At 38.7% G+C, this 22,184-nt stretch overlaps 1 protein-coding gene across 4 annotated transcripts in view; it reads right to left on the reverse strand.

Moving 5' to 3' along the window:
• RIMS1 (regulating synaptic membrane exocytosis 1) overlaps nt 1–22,184 on the reverse strand; it is a 337,498-nt gene that overhangs the window by 57,727 nt on the left and 257,587 nt on the right. For all 4 annotated transcript variants that reach the window (XM_059835908.1, XM_059835905.1, XM_059835904.1 and 1 more), the window contains one exon: nt 12,805–12,971. In XM_059835908.1, coding sequence (XP_059691891.1) covers nt 12,805–12,971 — 167 coding nt within the window. The remainder of the gene's footprint in view (nt 1–12,804; nt 12,972–22,184) is intronic.

The raw sequence follows: 22,184 nt of genomic DNA on the forward strand, positions 1-22,184 counted from the left end.
CCTAGTACCAGAGGACTATAATGTAACAGACAATAGTATAATAAAATGCAGTTGCTACACATTGAAGTTAGAAAACAGATGCTTAGTTCCTAGGAGGTTGAGAGGCTTTATATGCTTACAAACGTCACACAGTTTTTCAGTTACAGCTTACTGAACTGTAACTCAAAATCTGAAAGTTAATCTTGCAGGTTAAAGTGTGAGGCTTGAAATTTGATTCTGAACTATAATAGCTATTAAAATCACCACGATTTAATTATTCAAATTAGAAGGAAGAACCACTTATTTCTGATAATCTTTTTGTTATTTGTACATTTAAGCATAAAAGAAATATATTATTGCATTATTAATATATGAATTATTTTAATCAGTGTAGCTTAGTTCTAGTATCTTATATTTCTTTCTTAGAAAGGAGGGATTGCTCTTTCCATAGAAGATAAAGGATTTCATACTTATGTGAAGTACAGCCTAGTCACCTGAAAAAAATTTGTACCTGAAAATTACAGGATCTACAAGTTGACACAGGAAGAAATACTCAGGTCAAGAAATACTCTTCAGTCAAGCTTAATTTTCAGAGATATAATTTGAAAATTAAATTGGGAACTCTCATCCTTTTGAACATTACAAATCATGAAAATGAAAAGAAAGCTTCAGAAAAGAGGACAACTCTCCTCAACAAAATAGTACAACTGCACCTCGAATCCTGCGTTCAGTTTTGGGCCCCTCACTACAAGAAGGACATTGAGGTACCGGAGCGTGTCCAGAGAAGGGCGACGAAGCTGGTGAGGGGTCTGGAGCACAAGTCTTATGAGGAGCGGCTGAGGGAACTGGGGTTGTTCAGTCTGGAGAAGAGGAGGCTGAGGGGAGACCTCATCGCTCTCTACAATTACCTGAAAGGGGGTTGCAGAGAGGTGGGTGTTGGTCTCTTCTCCCAAGTGACTAGTGACAGGACAAGAGGAAATGGCCTCAAGTTGAGCCAGGGGAGGTTCAGGCTGGATATTAGGAAAAATTTCTTTACTGAGAGAGTGGTGAAGCATTGGAACAGGCTGCCCAGGGAAGTGGTGGAGTCGCCATCACTGGAGGTGTTCAAGGAACGTGTGGACGTGGCATTGTGGGACATGGTTTAATGGGCATGGTGGTGTTAGTTGATGGCTGGACTTGATGATCTTACAGGTCTTTTCCAACCTTAGTGATTTAGTGATTCTGTGAACTTCAGTATTATCTCCCCAAAGCCATGCCAGTTCATATTATGAACAGAAATGGATATTGTTTCAATGAGCACCTTTGCACTGGGGCTTTGACAGTTATTTAAAAAAAAATCATATTGAAGTATGGATTGTGATGATCCACAGTCCAGCTGATAAATTACAACTGCAGCCATTTATAAATTTGCAAGTGCTTAGCTATGCAGGCTTTGAAGCAGATATAATATGGAAGATGAACAGCAAATGAGAACTTAGTCCAAGATTCTTTAGAAATGTGACAACCTGTAATAATCTGGAGTTAAAATTTCCAAAAAGAAAGGCTGAGCTGATTAATACGTGAATATATATGCAGCAGAATTCATAATTTCTGGGACTGCTACAGATATGTAATTGACTGTGTGGTGCTTTAGGCCTGAGAAATGTGGAACAGAATTTCCACAGTGATGTTTTGAAATGCTGCATGTGGCAGAATTTAACCACAAAAGCAAGAAAAACCCTTTTGAAAATGCCGATTAAGGACCAGATTTTCAACATGATGCAGACTGATACTGCTACACCGCTGTTTGTGGAGCTGTGGAGATTTGTAGTCACTGGGATCTAGCCCTTCATATATTGCTAACATCTATTTCTACTGAGAAAGAGACCCAGATGAGCACACTGCTAGAACACTGGGTTCATTACCACCTGATGGCATACAGCTAGGTGTGCAGGAGGTATGCAAGTAATAAGATTACTTTTTTTAATCTGTTTGGCAATGCTGCAGCATATATAGTATACAAGATAAATCTACTTTGTCTTCTAGTATGACATCCTGAAGGCCCTCAGAATCCTAGAATGAGGAACCACCATGCTTCCAAGTGCATGACAATGTCTCCTTTGCCAGACAAGGATCTGGGTTGATAGGGTCTTGCACAATTAGAATAATACTTACTTTTATACAGAATACTGGTAGTGAGAGCTATAAAAATCAGGATCATCCAGTTTGGCCTAGTACACCCAAATGGAACCCTCTCATGCTAAGCTACTGTACTGCATATTTCACTGCAAATTTATATAGCTCAATCCTTTCTTTACATAACGTGAACGTGCCCTTACACAGGTTTGTATAAGGAACATGGGATCAAACATATGCATGGTACAAAAAAATCTGTAATATTCAACACATTTTCAGGATCCTCTCCTAGGCTTAGATCATGAGTGTGGCACAGTGAATATCCCACACAAAGCAAGTTTGAAACTACCCACAAATTTGCTCCCATTTTTCAGATGATTTGCTTTTATTGATGAATAAACTGCAGTGTTCTTCTGTTGTTGCCACTGCTAGTTCTGTACACAATATCTAAAATAATAATGAAAAGATTTTCCATTTTGTTTTTTTCCTATGAGTGAAGAACCTTAACTACACCCTGTACACTGTAGCACAAATTCAATATGCAGATTTTAATTACTTTTGCAATTAACATGAAATGAGTGGGTTTCTTTATTTCAACACAGACATCAGTCTCATCAACTGAAATGCATGAAAAGCCTTGGTGTGTTACGTTTTCCTTGACTGTCATGACATGAAGTTAAACTTTGCTCAGCTGGCTCTGTGGTGCAGTACTGCTGCATTTCAAGTGAATTAGTGAGCTGACAAGGATGGATGCAGCCCTAGTCTGAACAGAGGGTGGGGGAAGGACTGAACAACTTCATTGCACAGGTCACATCACATACATACATTTATGAGGATAATAGGCAGCACTATTGGGAAGACTGAGAAGAGGTCAGAAGACCCTTCGGACTCTCCCTACTCCATTCTCTCTCATCACCATAAACTGTATTAAACTAGATCCAATCTACTACACGGAAGGATGGAAAACCAATGGGAGAAAATCTATTTCAAATCTAGAGAGTGCTTTCTGTCTACATCTCCTTGAGACATCTTCTGCAGATCAATGTTGCTGTTTGTCCTCAATCGGATGGCAAACCTCCAGTTACTTCATCTGGCTCCACACTAAAGTCATTGAGCATTTTATTTAAGAGAATAACATAATAAGCAGCATGAAATGAAATTCTGGAAAGAAAGATGGATCTGTGTATACAAATATTACTAAACAAGATGGAGCTACAAGCACAGAAAAGCAGTCAGTCAGCACTCATCATTTCCCGATGAACTCTATGCAGAATGTTTCTGGGCAGGTCTAGAAGTGAGGAAGGGAGAGGTCTTATTTGAGTCACTGGGAGCCTTTGCCTGGCTTAGATTGTGCAAGCTCATCACCTGAAGAGCTTGAAGAAGCTGGCTCCACAGTAACTAACAGGACAAAAAAGCACAACAGCATAAGGACGGGGACCCTGTTCCGTGCTAGGGAGTCTCCTACATTTACATAAAGCCAGCAGACTCCCCCTCCAGAAGTGTGAATTTCCAGAATTGTCACAGTAAGTAGGAAAGTCCCCAAATACTTTGAAAAGAAAATACTTAAATGGCCTCGTTTCTAGTAAGGTCCTTGTATGAGAGTACCATCAGCAGAAGGAACATTAGATTATTTTCTCAGAGACTGGCATAGACGTAGCAGTGGGTACTTCTAATCCCTGCTGACAAACTGGAAGAATTGTTGGAGTTGGGCAAAAACTGTGGATCCAAAAAGTTAACATTGCACGATACGCTATCTGTGTCATCTTCAGTTTCACAGTGACATTCAGACTTCTAGTGCGAATCTTCAGTCATGGTCAAACCCAATTTTAATAAGTTCATTCCTTTTAAAAGAAAGAAATGAACAGCAGATTCATTAATTAGCGAACGGTTCCTTTTCAGTACAAAAGATTAAGGATATTTGGAAACTACAGTTATATCTGAAAGCTAATTTAGAATCACAGGATCTTCCCTCTCAGTAAGTATTGCTAATCAAAACTGCGAGGGGACAGAAAAAAGACCTAAGTTTCTCAGATTTCCTCCTGGTTGAAGTAGCAAGGAGAGAGTGCAGAAGAAAGGCCAGGAGCAAGATGCTGAAGAGAACACTGTGCTGTGGTCTGGTATTAGCTAGCTCTTCATGCACGCTCAATATCCAAGGAGAAAGGACTCTGAAAGACATGCAGGGAACTGAGGAAACCATCCAGCTGTAACTATGCCTCCAAAGGTGCGGCTCTTAACATGGTTACAGTTTTTGATCATTTTGGCCTACAGCTACATAACCAGCACAATCAAGTATTATGGTTATGAAAAAAGCAAATGGAGTCTTCCACGTGTTGGTTAGGGCAGAATTAATGACACTGTGCAAGAGACCTCATCTACACTACTGGTCACACAAATTCAAGGTTTTATCCAAACTGGAAACTAGCAGAGAAGGGCTGCTAGGATGACCAACAAAATAGAAAGGATGTAATACGTAACTGAGTAAAACAACAGGTAGTTAAACCATTGAACTATGATTGCTTGCTATGATACCCCAGGGAGTAAACAGAAGTGAGGAAAAACCTATCTAAATAAGATGCCAATATTGGCACAGGAACAAACGTGAACAATGTATTTAAACTCCCTGTGAATAAATTTACCCTGTAACTCAAGAAATTTTCAAAGCATCAAAGAAATTAGATTTGGAAAATCTTCTAAAACAAGTGGGTGAGAGTAAAAGCAACCAATCAAGTTGAAAATGGATCATGAAAATACATTAATGTCATTCAGTTCTTTGTGATAGCAGAGGCTACATGCAGTGACTCCAGAGAGGTCCCTTCCAGTCCCATGTTCTTATATATACAGAACAGATGTAGGGAAAATTGGGCTTACAGGCAGCACCTACTACAAAATAGGACTGAATTATGACCAAATGCCTCCATATGTGTCACCTAACAAAGCTGAGGTTTAATGAAACAACATTCCTGAAGATCTACTTATGTCCAGTCTGTTTAGATATCTGTTAAAAATAAGCCTGACGATTGGTCACTACAAGCTCATTTATCAGCTCAAAGTGGTTGATTGCTATCTTACCAGGTTGTCACAACGTGCCAGAAGTAAGTTTATGTTTTAATCCTACTCACGAGATACCAAGTAGCATGGTCAATTTTAGAGCTTGATATAAAAAGGATGATTTCAGCACAGGGAGAAGCTACCTAGTAACATTTACATGTTGCCTTAACAGGTAGAAAAACCAGTATCCCTTCTCTAAGTGTAATAATGATTAGATAGCAGCAGAGTGGAAGGCAGAAGATAACCTAATCTGCCAAAGGGTCATTTGCATTTCTGAAGTACGTGCATATTAAAGTGTGTGCATGCACACTCAGAGAAGAAAAACAAAAATCACAGGGCTGAGAAGCAGCCTCCTAAATTGCTTAAGGATCAATAGTGTTGTGCATGCATGTGTGCGCATGTGTGGAATAAGATCTGAACCTGAAAGAAAGTGTAAGGAAACCCTGCGGAAAGCATGGACGATAAAATCTAATAAGCTATGATTACAGAGGATTGCCTCTGACGAATGAAACATTAGTTGTAAAGTATGCATATGAGTGAGGTAAAGGGTCAGCATCTACAACAGGTAATGTGAAAATGGGAGAAAGAATTCGGGAGTTCAATACAGATGAAAACATTTTTCATTCCTGTCACCTATGTTGTTTCACACTTCTTAACTGTCATATACTTTGCATTCTACAACTAAGTATTTTACGTTCATTTAGCTTCAACCCCAATCTGACTTGAATTAGAAGTAATTTCCAGATACAGCATACTCACCTACCCAGTACATTGTTCACAAAATCACAGAATAGTTGAGGTTGGAGGACACCTTTGCAGACTGTTTAGTCTAACCCTCCTGCCCACTGCAGGTCAATGAGAGTAGGTTGCTCGGGCCATATCCAGTTGGGTTTTGGATATCCCCAAGCATTGAGACTGCACAACATCTCTGAGCCATCTGTCCCAGTGTTCAATAAACGGTGCAGGAAAAAGTTTTTTCTTATGGTTAAGTGGGATTTCCCTTATTTCAGTTGGTGCCCATTGCCTCTCATACTTTCACTGAGAAGAGTCTGGCTCTGTCTTCTTTACTCCCTCCCATCAGGTATTTATATACATCTGTAAGATCCCCCTGAGGCTTCTCTTCTGCAGGCTGAACAGTCCCAGCTCTCTCAGCCTCCCTTTGTATGACAGATGCTCCAATCCCTTCATCATCTTCGTGGCCCTTTACTGGAGTTGCTTCAGTAGCTCCATGTCTCTTGTACTGGGGAGCCCAGAACTGGACTCAGCACTCCAGATGTGTCTCACTAGAGTTGAGTAGAGGGGAAGGATCACGTTCCTCAGCCTGCTAGCAACACTCTTCCTAATGCAGCCTAGGATGGTGTTGGCCTTCTTTGCTGCAAGGACACATTTCTGGCTCAGCTTCAACTTAGTGTCCACAAGGATCCTAGGGTCTTTCCTGCAAAGCTGCTTTCCAGCTGCAAAGTTGTTCTCCAGCTGTGAGCCCCCAGTGTGTAATGGGGTTATTCCTCCCCAGATGCAGGATTTTGCATTTCTCTTGTTGAAATTCATGAGGTTCCTGTTGGCCCATTTCTCCATCCTGTTGAGGTCCCTCTGAATAGTGTCACATCTGCCTAGCCTATCAACCATTCCTATCAGTTTTCTGTTGTCTGCAAACCTGCTGAGGGTGCACTCTGTCCCATCATCCCAGTCACCAATGAAGATGTTAAACAGTACTGCCACAACATTGTCCTGAGGCGTACAACACTAATGACTTGCCTCCAGCTGGACTTTGTGTCACAGATCACAACCCTCTGAGCCTGGCATTCAGCCAGTTTTCAATCTGCCTCACTGTTCACTTACGTAGGCTGTACTTCCTCAGTTTGTCTATGAGGATGTTTTGGAAGAGAGTGTTGAAAGCCTTACTAAAGACAAGATAGCAAATGTCTGCTGTTCTCATTCACCAAGCCAGTCACCTAATGAAAGAAGGTTATCAGGCTGGTCAGGTATGATTTCCCCTTCGTAAATTTATGCTGACTATTCACAATCACCCTCTCGTTCTGTATGTTTGTAAATGGTTTCCAGGTTTCTTTGTTCCATCACCTTCCCAGGGGTTGAGCTGAGGCTAACAGGCCTATAGTTGCTCAGATCCCACTTGCCCTTCTTGAAGATAGTAGTGACAATTTCTTTCTTCCAGTCTTCAAGAACATCACCTTGTTGCCACGACTTTCCAAAGATTATTGAGTGACCTTGCAATGACATTGGTCAGCACCAGCTCATTTAGTACTCACAGGTGCATCTTGTCAGATGCCAATGACTTGTACATGTCCAGTTTGTTTAAATGTTCCCTGATCTGATTATCCTCTGCTGAGTCCTTGCTCCGCACTTTCCCTCTGGTCATCAATGCACTCCAGAAACCTTCTGGATTGCTTGTGCCCGCTCATCCAGAAGATATCAGCATGGTTCAAGGTCCCCATGCAAACCAGACCCTGTGAAAGTGAATCTTCTTCCAGTTGTTGGAAGAAGTTTTCATCTACTTCTTCCTGATCAGGAAGTCCATAGCAGATACCCACAACAATGTGACATTGGTTGACCCTCTAATCCTGACCCATGAACTCTCAGCTGGTTCATCACTCATCTCTAGGCAGAGCTCCCCACTCTCTCACATAAAGGGCAATACCCCTTCATTGCCATGCTTCTATGGATTGCGCGCTCCAGTCACGTGAGCTACCCCACCATATCTCTGTGATCCTGATGAGATCATAGCCCTGCAGCTGCACTACATACCTCTAATTCCTGGCTTGTTCCCCATGCATTAGTGCATAGGCCATTCAGAGAGCCAGCTAGTTGTATTGATCCCCCAGAAAATGTCTAAGAGCTTCCCTCAAATGCTCTTCTCTCAAGCACCTCCTTATTCATGTGCATACACTCAGGGTGGGCTCCTTCCTGCCCTGTTTTGTTGATTATGAGGTCTTGCCTGCCTACATCACCCTGCACCCTTTGCTTGCCAAGTCATCAACCACTTCCTCACCTAATCATGTGTGGTCATTTTGCTGCCCCATTGTTCCTGATTCAAAGCTCAAGTGTACTAGTGCTAGAGTTCTAGTGTACTGAAAGAATAACAGCTAAATGCAAATTGTATGTGCTGTTCTGGAAATTGGGAATGAACAGGTTTGTCAGAGAGAACCAAAGAAGTTATTTTCCTTCAGTAATGTACTGAAAACATACCTGAATCTCAAGAAGCACATACAAGTTTGAGATACAAGCCACTCAGTGGCATGATATAATACGTGAAAGAAATTGGGACTGGTTTAAGTCCACTGTTACAACCTATTATATTATCCTCTTTCTTTGACAGGCCTATTTAAAATATTTTAATTAAACTTAAGCATTCAATTAAGCAATGCATGTAAACCAGATGAAAATATGGCACATACATTATTATATTATTGTACACCACACATTTGTTAAGATAGTAAATATAATTCTTACTAAAGATGTGATGATACTAAATATAGTTCTTACTACAGATGTGATATTCAAATTTAAAATGAGGAATAACTGTGATATTCCTAATGCAGGGGCAATTTGTTTGAAATCCAGATACATGGAGAGAAATTCACGTTAAAAGTAGTCATCTAGTCTTTCATACACTTGGCAGATTTTGTTCAATCAGACTTAAGTGAAACATCTCATGGTAGGCAGCTTGCTAAATCCTCCAGAACAGAAACCTCCAGTTCACCTCCACCATGCATGCTAGTTCCCTCCTTGACTTCACCAAGGAGTTCAGGTATCTGTATCTTTGCATAAACAGTCCTATAATGAAAAATGATGCAATCACATCATTGGGCATAATTTTTAATGAAGTGAGTAAATGTCCTTCTTTGTCTGATCAAGCTCGTATGGTGCTGATTACTCACCATATATTTCATATAGATTCTTATTTATCAGTCATTTGCATTAAACCATGAAGAATTTCCTTCTGCTTCATTTTGGATGTGAGAAATGTTCCAGTTAGATACAGTAACATCTGTAGCATACACAGGCACAAAGTACTGCTTGACTGTATTATGAATGCATAAAGACCATGACTGATAAAAGCAAACCTCCATAAAGAATGACTGGTAATCTGACTTCAGTCATGAAATACACACCAACTCCAAATGCTATGTCAAGCCAAATTCACAAGTCTAATTCTGATTCAAGTCAAAAGTCCCAGAACACTTTATTCCCAAAAATCAGGGAACATTTTGTTCCCAGAACAAAAATTCGTGATATTTGCCTGCAATTCCACTAGAGAGCATGGCAGTCAACCAGACTTCCCAGGATAGTAACATGAAAGATGTTTGGAATAATTTCATATGCAGACTAGTTTATTCACACATAGCCATTTGTTATAACAATCACCTGAAAATGCTACACAAATTAGAAATGACGAAGCTTTTTATATACTTATATTTAGAACTTGCATCAATCATAATTCCCTTTTGCAGCCTATTGGAAGTGTTAATCAACAAAATCTCCAGACTGAAGATTGACTAATGGAAAATGAATTGAGAGCGGCCCTGAGGAGAAGGACTTGGGGGTGTTGGTTGATGAGAAGCTCAACATGACCTGGCAATGTGCACTTGCAGCCCAGAAAGCCAACCATATCCTGGGCTGCATCAAAAGAAGCGTGACCAGCAGGTTGAGGGAGGGGATTCTCCCCCTCTACTCTGCTCTCGTGAGACCCCACCTGTAGTACTGTGTCCAGCTCTGGGGCCCCCAATATAAGAAGGACATGGACCTGTTGAAGCAAGTCCAGAGGAGGGCCACAAAGATGATCAGAGGGCTGGAGCACCTCTCCTATGAAGACAGGCTGAGAGGGTTGGGGTTGTTCAACCTGTTCCTTGCCCCTCCTGCCTGACCATCGCATCGCATCGCATCGCATCGCATCGCATCGCATCGCATCGCATCGCATCCCATCCCATCCCATCCCATCCCATCCCATCCCATCCCATCCCATCTTGCTTGATATATGTTAACATCAGCTTCCTTGGAGGAAAAAATAAAATTTGAACTTCAAATTAGTAATCAAACTTGAACTCCAATTTTCTAATTCCTTGAACTTAAAGAAACATTAGTAATTAAGAGAAAAAATCCAGTTCATTTAATTTTAGATGTCTAAAATTAAAACAACCAATCTAAACAAGTTGTCTAGAGTTCCTTCAATAATTAATGCTAAAACAGGACAATTCACCTGTCTTTGACATCTATCTGAAGATGAGGTGACTCATCCGAGGTAATAGGTGTTTTCTTCTTTTTAATGATGACTTAGGGAAGTTAGACAAATAATTTAACAAAAACCTAATTTTTATGTGAATTCCACTGTAGATGATACATAGTTTTTAAGGCTAAAGTTAAGCAGCATGAACCTCACTCTGAAAAAAATGTTCTTGATACAACCAACCCTTTCCCCAAATTAAGTCTTCATTTCCATGTAATACAGTAAGCTGCACAAAGAACTGACTAAAGACTGTGTGACAGAGGCTACCTATACAGACACAGGAGGGTAGGAAGCTGACTTTCACTCAGATCATTAGCAAAATGCCTTCTCCTTTTCTTTTCTTCAACACTCAACTTCCTTTCATTCTGATCTCTCTTGATATCTAATTCCCATGATACAACATTTTTGCTTTTTATTGCAATGATAGGCAATCATCCAAAAATAAGTATGGACAACTCAAATGGAAAATTTTGAATGGTGGATGTTAGCCTGCTGGATACAATGTTTTCCAACATAACATCAAAATTATTTTAAATTTCACTCCACTGCACTTAATGGTTGAAATAGGCTAATTGCAAAGATAGTACATTAAGCATCTCCCACTTTTTCTAACAGGTCTTTCAGGGGAGCAAAACCACTGCCAACTTAGAAGAAAAATATTGTAAATTATGAGTAATTTATGAATCTATTAATTTTTTCCTCATATTTCTACTGAATGAGCTGCACTGTATATTATTACTATACATTTTGTTCACTATGGAAGTACTACCTGAATTTAGAGAAAATTAAAGCAAGCAAGTATAAAGTGTCTAAACTCTGAGCTATGAATTCTGTGGAGAGTATCAGAAAGGGAAGGCATCTGAATTCTACTTAGATCTCACTTTAGGGGTCTAGAGTGAAGCTGAACTGGAGTTCCCATTGCAGACACTTGGTTTTGTACACTATGTCAGCTAATCCTGCACCCAAGGTGCTCTCCTACTCATTAGAATGGAAGTGGTTGAACAAGAGCAAGGATTTGACCCTAGGTTTCCCCCTTTCCAACGTCACATGAGGTTAGTGGTTCTCCTGGTTCTGACGTTTGTGATCAGACATTCTGAACCCAAGGAACATTTCTGATAAAATCTGTTCAACACAGATATTTATGGGAAAAAAGTCTTTTTTGTTCAACCTGCCAAAGATACTGTGACAGAGCCTAGTTGAGAAAATTCCATGTCTAGAAAATACAGGTATTTTGGTATGACTAAAGCCCTCTGTAAGATACAAGTACTGAAAAGCTAGGACATAATGAAATGCAGCATTTAAATACATGAATTGAAATAACTTTAAACACTTGAAAAACTTTAAATACATTTAAACACCACAGTGTTAAAATTGTGGATTGTGGATTAAAAGTGCTGGATTGTGGATTAGTGCAGCTGTCAGGTTATAATTTCACCAATCTGAAACATGACTTTGAATACCCTTATGAACTTTCCTTGACAACAAAATGAGGTGGAGCTAGAGGACAGTTTCTGAGTTTCCCTAACATCCCTTCCCATTGCATGAACAGATCAAAAAGTCTGCAGCTGAACTTCTCGGATAGTGAGTCTGTCTAGAAATGTTTTGAAGTACTAAATGATGCCATCCAGACTTCTATCAGACTGATTTCCTCCATAGGGAAATTTTTTTTTGTAGTTCCTAATTCTTTTCATGTCTTCTAACACTTACTTAAAGTAAAATTTTTGACAGTTCAGACATTGGTAGATGAAATCATAGACTACCATGCCAATCCTACAGCCATTATAGCTGGTGGGAGTTTTGTCATCAAGTTAAATGAAGGCAGGAACCAATCTGTGTATCTAAAAAAGCACTAAACCGAGAACAGATTATTATCAAGGATTAAAGAGATATTTGATTATTGATAACGCAAATTAATTAAACTACTTTTTAACCAGAGATATCAAAATTACTATACAAATACTTGTTTCAAAGCTAGTAATTTATCATATGCATGAAAACAGCAAAATACTGGCAGGTAGGTAGGTAAATAAATACATAGATTGAAAGAAAGAAAACCAGAGTTTTATGAAAGAAAATTATTTAGATGAAAAATCCAGTAATGTTTCTGCTGTAATACCTTATTGGCATATAGATTACAGTGATTCATAGCCAGTAACGAGATGATCGTGTGTGTTCAAGTTCCACTTGCCACAAATACATTAATCTGTCCTCTCTTCATGGGAAGTTTGCTTTCTGTTTTAGATGCACAACTGCAGAAATACTTTTGTCTTAGGCTAGCACTGGAAGACAGTTTATATGTGCATAGACATTTTCCATAAATTATTATGTTGTTGTCATCTAATTTTAATAATTTCTGGTTGTATTTCGGCACTAAATGAAAGAGGGGGTGTGATACAATTGAAGTTGCACTGAGAACTCACCTGATTCTGCCCCGAGGGCGTTCAGATTGCTCTGACATAAAACTTGTGCTGCTGAGGCGTGAGGCACTGCTGGTTCGGGAAATGGCTGACACATCACTGACATCACTATCTGATGATTTGGCAGAGACGTTATCACAACTTCTGTACTGATCTGTTTGTATATTATACTAGAGATCAAGAAAAGAAAGGGTGAGGAGTCTCATCAAAACACGACGCATATATTGAGACAATACATGATTTAAGAATGACAATTCTAACTGCTTTTAGATCTAACAAAATTGAATGAAATTCAGAGAAACACCTATATTAAATAATGTCTTTATGTCTAGTGAAGAAATCAAACATGGTATTTATGGACTAAATAAGACCCTTAAATTACAGCATTGGAATCGAAATAGGCTGCTGGTTCTTTAGTACACTGGAACTATAATAATGAAATATTTATGCAGTGGACAGACATCTTCAGAAGCCCATGCATACCATTTGTTTGGCTACAGACCTTTTTTCAATTTTTCAAATATTAAAAAATATGCTATGAAATACTAGTACAGAGTTAGTTTGGGGCAGGAAAACTGTGTATGAGTCTGAATGCAATGTCATGCTATGTGAAGCTGACATTGGGGATTGATTTCAATACCTAAGTTATATCAGAAAAGGAAAAAAGTACATTTTCTACTGCAAAATATCTCTTTGTATCGTGATACTAGAGGACTAGTCAGGCAGAAAGCTAACTCAGCAAAAATATTGTTTTCAGGCAGCTCAGTGCCCTAATCTAGTTGCTTTTACATGTGCACATGCATGAGAACTAGCAGAAGACCCAGCAAGAGGAGTATGTGGACAAGGGTAGAAATTATTACCCTTTTGCTAACAGCAGAAGCTTTGATTAGTTAAAACCAACTGCGATACCACACTGCCTATTACATAATGCTCGTATTACTCACATCATCAGTCAGGCATATATAAAGGGAACCGGGGTAGTTTAGCCTGGAGAAAATGAGGCTGAGGGGAGACCTTATTGCTCACTACAACAACCTGAAAGGAGGTTGTAGTGAGGTGGATGTCGGTCTCTTTTCCCAAGTAAAAAGTGACAGGACGAAAGGAAATGGCCTCAAGTTGCACCAGGGGAGGTTTATATTGGATATGAGGAAAAATTTCTTCACTGAAAGGGTTATCAAGCATTGGAACTGGCTGCCCAGGGAAGTGGTTGAGTCACCATCCCTGGAGGTATTTAAAAGACGTGTAGACGTGATGCTTAGGGACATGGTTTAGTGGTGGACTTGGCAGTGTTAGGTTAACAGTTGGACTCAATGACCTTAAAGGTCTTTTCCAACCTAAATGATTCTATGATTCTATGAAAAGCAAGCTTCAATCCTAGCAATGTCACACTTACCTAAATCTTCAGTCACACAGATATGAGGATCAAATCATTGTCAGGTTCACAAAACTAAAACCCACTGTCATTAGAGAGCAAGGTATCCTTGGCTGGAAAGCGACTAAACCAGTAGTATACTTCCCAGGGCATATTATGGGAAAACCATTAACATGTAGGAACATTAGGTACTATTTGACAAGAGAGTCTACGGAGTTCATTTTCCAGATCTGTGCTCTGTAAAATTGCAAGTCATAAGAGTTTATTTATGAATTATACACAAAGCTGTGACAGTCTGCGAATATCCCCAGCTCAACTAGGCACGGGGTTGCAGGTTGAGTCAGTTAGCAAATGCCATGATTTAACTTTAAAAGCATGGCAAACACAAGCTCAGGTTTGTACAGATGAATGTATCAGGCCTCCTGTCCTCAAGCCAGGTTTATCTTCTATTGCTCCAGTGCCTTTCAGTAACTATACCTGAAGTTGACACAGCACACTTGGAAACTTCTTGGTAAAACATCTAAGATAAGATGAGGAAGTTAACAGGACTAGAGAAGGGGAGGGAATAAAGAGAATACTAAGCACTGACAGTAAACATAGGTATCTGTAGGAGAAATGGAGGTTATAGAATTTCAGTGTCTCAGCGTGTGTTTCAGGGTTACTCACAGCTCCTGGATGGTATATGCCAAGATTAAAAACACAAACCAATTTATGAATAAAAACCTGGGGGTTTGACCTGAGGAATGTGCATTGAGGAAACTCTTAGCAATACCCTGTGAGGGGCTTGCACTGGCTGATTGAATAAAAACATCTGCAGAAGAGAAAGCTCTGGTTTACTAAAGGTAAATTTTCAGCTTCAAATAGTAAATGAAACTCTGCAGATGATTTCAGAATAGCTTGGAGCATGATGACTTTGAGCTCAAATAACATGTCTAACAGGCATTGACATGGAAACAGATGCAGCAGAACTCTGATTTAATAAAGTGGGTAACACAGAGGACTCAAGAACTACAATATTTAAAAATATTTTCAACTACAGTAAGGATTTATTTGGAGATTCTCTTCCCAAGTGACTTTGCGTGACTTATCTGAATATAAATGACCAATGGAGTTAAGGTGAGACTATCCTGGTACGTTTATTCTGACCACCTTTTGGAAATGGCTTGTAGAGTCTGTTAAATAATTTTGCTGTTTGCCCTCTTTGAGACTGCAAAATAAACCTCTCTGAAACAGAAATACAAAGCACACTAATTCTTATCAGCCCTATTTCATCATAATGGAACATTTAAATTTCTTTAGATGATATATTTTTCTTCTAAAGTCTAAAAAAATTCAAAGCAAGAATAAAAGCTCTGAAAACTTTTTACTTACACTAAACATGTGTGTTCAGAGGCTGGAAAACTGAATGGTTGATTTTTTCCGCTTTAAGTTAAACTGTCGCACTCCTGAGCCAGTCTTGATATTTTATGCAAAATTCCCACAGAATTCCTAATGAATCCTACAAGCTTTCCTAAAATGAGGCATCTAAAAATATGAAAAACATCTGAACACCTTGAATGTTCTGGTTTTCCATTGAGCTAAATAGAATTGCAATCTGCAAAAGAAATCATGATCCTATTAAATAATAAAATTTCTATTGATTTTAGTGAAATAGGGCTTTCACCCTTCCTATATATTTAAACTGTATCTAAAAATGGTTCCTCTGCAGGTGAGATTTTAAAAATACTTTGTTTAAAATACAAACATTCAGTCTCTCTCAAATACATGGGTTTTTTATGCATGGTAACTGAGTGTTTCAGAAATATATCCATGTTTTACTTGCATTTGCTGAAGACAATCTGACTTCCCCGCTCTGTCATTATGATGTCTATTTACTTTTCTTCCTCACCAAAAAGTCCACATTCTCTTTGTGGCCCTTGGCTTGAGAGTGCATACAGTGACTCTGGAATGGTAGAAGATTCATGTGGTCCCTGAGCAAGCATGCCGTGCTGCTGGAGAAAACTGACACCATCTGAGCTCTCCCATCAAGGGAACCATCAAGATCAGATGCAGTGACTTCCTTCCTCTTTCTGGAAGCCCTTCTTCTTCTTAAGTGTTGAGGGAGGTATAGACTACTGGCCTTTGTCCCAAGCCACACCTGAATCTGGCTGTTTAGCAATCAATTAATTATTCAGCCACAGAATAACAAAGTTGAACACAGTGGACTATATATGCCATGTGGGGCGGTGGAAGACTCTCTGTTTAACTCTTACTGAATTTGTTCCACCTTTCATGGGCTACCTATGTGGGCTGGGAAAGATGGGGAGGAGAGAGAGAAAGCATCAAGCATGGTTGTCCAGCTTACTGGTTAGGATACTGGGAGAGAAGTCGGAAGTCCCCGCTTGTGTATCAGTGAATATTTAGGGACTCATCAAATGACTGTTCGGTATCAATATGAAAACATTTATTGCTGCAGGGTCTTCAGTGCAGATATCGTCCTCCATAAGTGGGGGTTATCTAGATAACCTCACTCTGTCTTGCTCCGTATAGTCCAGCAGTCTGTACAAAATGGAATTACTTTGTAAATACCAGACTGGCTTAAGAGCCAGTCTTTCATATGTTGGTAAACAGAGAATTTTATCGTGAGATGGGAGATAAAGAAAAAACTGAATCAATTTCTTTCACTTGCCTTGGTATTCTAATCACAGAGCTACTGCATAAAACATGGTGATTCCCTTCCTAAATGAGATTTTTACGGCATGGTTGAGCTTTTACTACCCCTTTATACTGTATGCCAGGGCTGTGATTCCCAAGAAACTGAAACCCCTTCCCTTCACAGAAATAGAGATTAGTACAAAAAGTGGTGATGCTGAAAGTTAATGCTGAGTCCTGCAGCGTTTACATTTTACTACTTCTTCTTCAGGATTTAGCTCTTCCTTCCTATAGCTGCTGCTTCTACTGAATTCACTGTCGCCTACAGGAGGCATACAACTTGTCCGGCTTATTCCTTAGCTACCCCTTTTCAGTAAAGTCTGATAATCGAACAGTCATCTTAGCTAACAGATGAACAAAATGAAAGCAATTTTGAAGTTAACATTTTTCCCCTCAAATATAGACAGAGGTAAATAGTACTCTTCCACAAATTAGTAATCATTAAAAGAAGCATATTTTACTGTTGCAATACACCTGAACTTATCATTCAGAAGAAAAATGTCCTAGGCAAAGATCCATTTATTTGGTACCTGCGTGAAAGTAATGCCTGCTGGTTTCCAACCGGGCTCAAAAGTAATATGACATAGGCCTGCTCATCTAGAAAACTACTGTTCTTCATAATTCTGCATGTATTTGTAATAAATTTGCCTGTTGTGTTATTTTTAAATATTATATAAAAATAATATTGAAGCTTCAAAACAAAGTGAATTTTCAGTGTAATCACTTCTCTTTCAACTCTGTGTCTTACAGAGTTAAAGCTTATGTAACATTTCTATTCCAAGGTGCACTATTTATCACATTAGGAGAGTTGCTGAGGTTTGCAGCAACTCTGATAGCAATTACTGAAGAGTAGGTCTGTTTTTTCCGATATTAATAGAAGCTAGCTTCAAGTGCCCAAACTATCTGCACTGTCTGCTTCTGCATTACAGAGACAGAAGTTTTTTCAATGTAACTATCTGAAACATACAACAGCTGAAATGCAGTTCTTCCATTCATTTTACCACCTGTGGAGTTGCTGCTGCTTCTATGCCAGCAGGAGAAAAAAGGGGTATGATGAACTGCAGATGTGTTAACGTCAATGGAAAGATCACAGACGTAAAGCAAAAGAGTGTACTTCATGAATACTTTTACAGTTCCTCAATGACTAACAATGTTAGCAATTTTATTACATTTTAGAAGTAATTTAATAGTCCATTATAATTATATTATCTTCCACATTAATAAGTATTTCTATTTCTAGATTTATCTCCCAAAAGCATGGAGAATACAATAGTTCAGAGCTTCGAAAAATCGAAGGAGTGTCCCCTCCTTTGACTACAAAAAAAGCCTCAGGTGACTAACCTCTGAAAATCTGTGCCTCATTGAGTGCTTAAAATGAGGAAATTAAATGAGAAAATTAAATGGGGATTAAAATGAGGAAATAGAAATCCAGACCAGAAACATTAAGGGCTAGATTCATCAAGGGGCTTACACAAGTCTTGAGATCACAGCTATCTTTTGAGGCACCTTACTCTAACAAGGAATTTTATCAGGTAATGCTGAATCATGCATAAAGCACCTCGAGTTTTATGACTGCTCACACACGGTTCCTCCAAATGCTGCTGGGGTTCGTGGCCCGGCAGTCAGCACCTTTGTGCGTCCAGGCCCCATCTCTGACTCCTACCTGCATCTGGGTCTGTGCCTTAGGAGCAGCTCAAGTGATGGTCCAGAGCCCAGTAAGCAGCAGTGATTTTAAGTAACTCTTCCCATAATTGTATCCAACTCAACTACTATTAACGTCACTCAGCTTTCAAACAGGGAACAGTAAAAACAAGCCAGTCAAACCATTGGAAAACTGCAGCGAACCCACGAGTTGAATGAATGGACCTCACTGAATTTTGTGAAACCCTACCAGTACGGGAGTGACTGTCGTATCAAAATGATATATAGTAAATATTTTTTTCTTGAAGGTGGATGAAGGGGGATCAAAACAAGATACTCATTACATCAATGTCCAAGAGCATTTTCTATACATAGCCCTAAGTGCCTTGCCCAGCATCACATAAAACCTAACATAATCAGTCCCCTATCATCCCAAGTCTCCCATTCAGCCCTTCCTTGTAGACATTAACTATCAAGTTAAATCCAGAGACTGCCACTGAATTAACGCCATGGTTATGCTTTTATGGTAGATACTTTCCAATCACATACAGTGTTAACTGAGTTGGTAGTGCGTCTTAACATACCGTGATGTCCTTTTAAGTATGTACTACAGTACTCTGATCAGTAACTTTCTTGAATAAACAGACCTTCCAAAAAAATGTGTTGCACATTCTCTGGAAAGCCAGAGCAGCTGCAGCATGGTGTTTGTGTTCTCTGTGTGGCATCTGTGATTCTGTGATCTGGAATAAAAAACTTACTGTATTTTGAATTAAGAGCCTAATTAAGATATACTGTCATTTATATCTATGCAAATCCAGAATTATGCTACTAAAACGTTTTGATTCTCTCAAACATTGAAACAGCATAACTATGTGCGTACTAGCCACTACATCCTTACCCCTCTGCAAGAAAGAAGGCAGATAGATGTTTAAAGCTCTTCTTTAAACCCTTTTGCCAAATGCACAGAGGGTTTTTTATTCTGTGTGGGGTTTTTTTTTCTTTAGCTTTTTAGAATTTAACTGTTTCACATAAATTATGCAATCTTTGCATTGGAACTGAAGGAAATAAGGATGTGAGCTCTGTGAGGGTCTCAAAACAATTAGAGTAGAACAGCCATCAAGACCTATACCAATGTTGTAGAGCAGACAGTTACCTGTTCAAAATCCTTTAATGGATGTTTAGAATACAGATGTTTAAAAATGTTTACACAGTAACTTGCACGGTGCATCCTTGAAAAACTAGTGCTTGCTTACTGAGTCTAGAAGATTGAGAAACTGAGTGGGAGAAATTACAAAAATGGAAGAAATGCACCAGAAATGGATTGGAAATTGCAAAGGCCATGTTACGATACCTCTGAAAAAAAGACTTGTTTCAATATAAGAGAAGACGTGTTTAACTTTAAGGAATTAATTTTGCATATGCATAATTAACTATTGCAAAGGAGATCCAGTCCATACTGAAGGAAAATTTTTGAATGGTTTAGAGAATTTTATGTGTAATAAACCAAGCATATTTGCAAATGCTAAAATAGTGGAAGAAACCAAATCCCTGTGAGCTGATTGCTCTGAAAAGCAGAAGGAAATATTTTCTCAATGTGCAGCACAGCATAATTTCTCTAATAAATATAAATACTTATTCTCTGAAGCAGTGGGCAAACACTGCTACTTGGGAAAGAAAGAAGCATTTCTGTTAAAGAGGGACAAACTCTGCTTGCAACTGCCATTTCTTTAATAGCTATTTAATATTTCTTTCTCACTATTCCAAAATGTCTATTAGACCACCGAACATTTTTTCTTTTTTATTTAAAGTAAGTCTTGCTCCTGCAGCTTTCAAAGACTTTTCACAGATTTTGGCAGCAGAAATTAGGGATAGGCTGAAGTCCTCAGAAGTCTCAGTCATCAGCTTTACTGCACCACCTGATATGACCTACTACATTTTCATTACAGCTGTCTAAATCTTCATCTGTCTGGTTTATTTACTTGACTCTTTCAGCATCTTCCAAAGGTAAAGAAAGACAGTAGCATAAGGTTTGCTTTAGTAACATTTTTAAAGTGATAGCTATCACCATAGTGATCTGAAGCCAACAGCTACATCACTGAATATAGTACAGAGTGTTAGAATGTGCTAATATAATTTGTTCTCAGCACTTAAAAATTTATTGTAGGGTAGACCATCCTATCTAGGACTACACCATCATCATGTAGAAAATACACGAAAAGTTACAAGATTTTTTGATTTAGTGTCCAGTACAAGTCATTAATTTCCTTACTACTGTTTTAGCATGGAAAGTCTTTCAGAACACCAGGTACCCCAAAAATATTTTTCTTGTAACAACAGACAGAGAATTTGCTTCCTTAAAGTTGTGGTCATACTTTTTAAAAAAATTCTGAATAAACAATACTTCAGCAAACAGAGTTCTTTCCATCTAGTACTCATCATGCTGTGATTTCAATTTTGATTTCATTTCCACATATATTTAAAAACTAAAGATGATACTAGAAAGCTCTAGGTACTAGAGGATAAGGGAAATTGGTAACATTGCAGATTGATGTTTTCCAACAACTATTTCACCATACATGGGATTTATATTAGCACAATAAGAAAAATATATTGAGGAGTAAAAATAATAGTCATGATAAATACTAAAGAGAGTCAAGATAAAAAATATGTTTCATAATGAAAAAATATAAATATTTGAATCAACCTGCAAGCACAGTTAACCCAAATCAGAAAACTGGCCTTTGACTATGAACAAAGGTATATGTTTAGTCATCCTGACCAGATCGCATGTTACCTTTCTGTCCTGCAAACCTTATCAAATGCATTTTTACTATTTTTTTTAACACATTAACTGGTTGGGAAGTACTACAGAGACACACTGCATCTCACCCTCTTGTCCTGAGTTGAACTCTTGTGAAGGTAACGGCAAACCCAGCATCAAATGAGCTGTTCTGATTATTATACAAATTCTGGCTTTTAACAGATGGTCTAATTGGAAATTTCCATCCCAATTGTTCGGGGTTTTTTTAATAGTACTGATATCCCACAATTTGGCAATTGGGGACCTAAAGCCCTGTTTCTCTTATTTCTTTTCCCTTTGAGAATTATTTCATTTAAGTTCTATGTTCACAGTGGGGTGGTCTCAAAAAAGTAACATCCTTATTAAAGTTGTCTCCATATTAAACTGTAATAAGATCTTGAACAAATCTTTCAAATCTGTTAGATACGACAAGTTAGATGCCCAATTGCCTATTTACCCATTCCTAAGTAAATTTCTGATTTTGTTTCTGCTGAGTACCTCACTTATCCGTTATTTTAACCTGTGCCTCCAGGAACATGCATCAATTCTGCGAAACACAGGGAAGTGACTCTGGAGGGGCAGGGACAGAAAGTCCGGTGCCTGTGCTATGGCAATAAACGCCAGGAGCGTTCTGATGTCTGCAGCTGTAGAGAGCTTGACAATGTTTGTTGTTTTCTGTATGGCACTGGTTCACAAATGGAAAGTTCATCTCTTTTAAAAGGTAGAAATAAAAATACAAGTGGTTAGTTCTTACTGATGTGAAGAAAGTCTTCGAAATGTGGCTCTTGAAGCACGGAAGTCTAAATTAATAAAAGCCGTGATTTTCTGCCAACTACTGTTATTCTGAGATCTTATTTTTAACACACACAGTTGCTATTT

The sequence above is a fragment of the Gavia stellata genome, chromosome 2 (assembly GCF_030936135.1).
Source record: "Gavia stellata isolate bGavSte3 chromosome 2, bGavSte3.hap2, whole genome shotgun sequence".
Classification (NCBI taxonomy): Eukaryota; Metazoa; Chordata; class Aves; order Gaviiformes; family Gaviidae; genus Gavia; species Gavia stellata.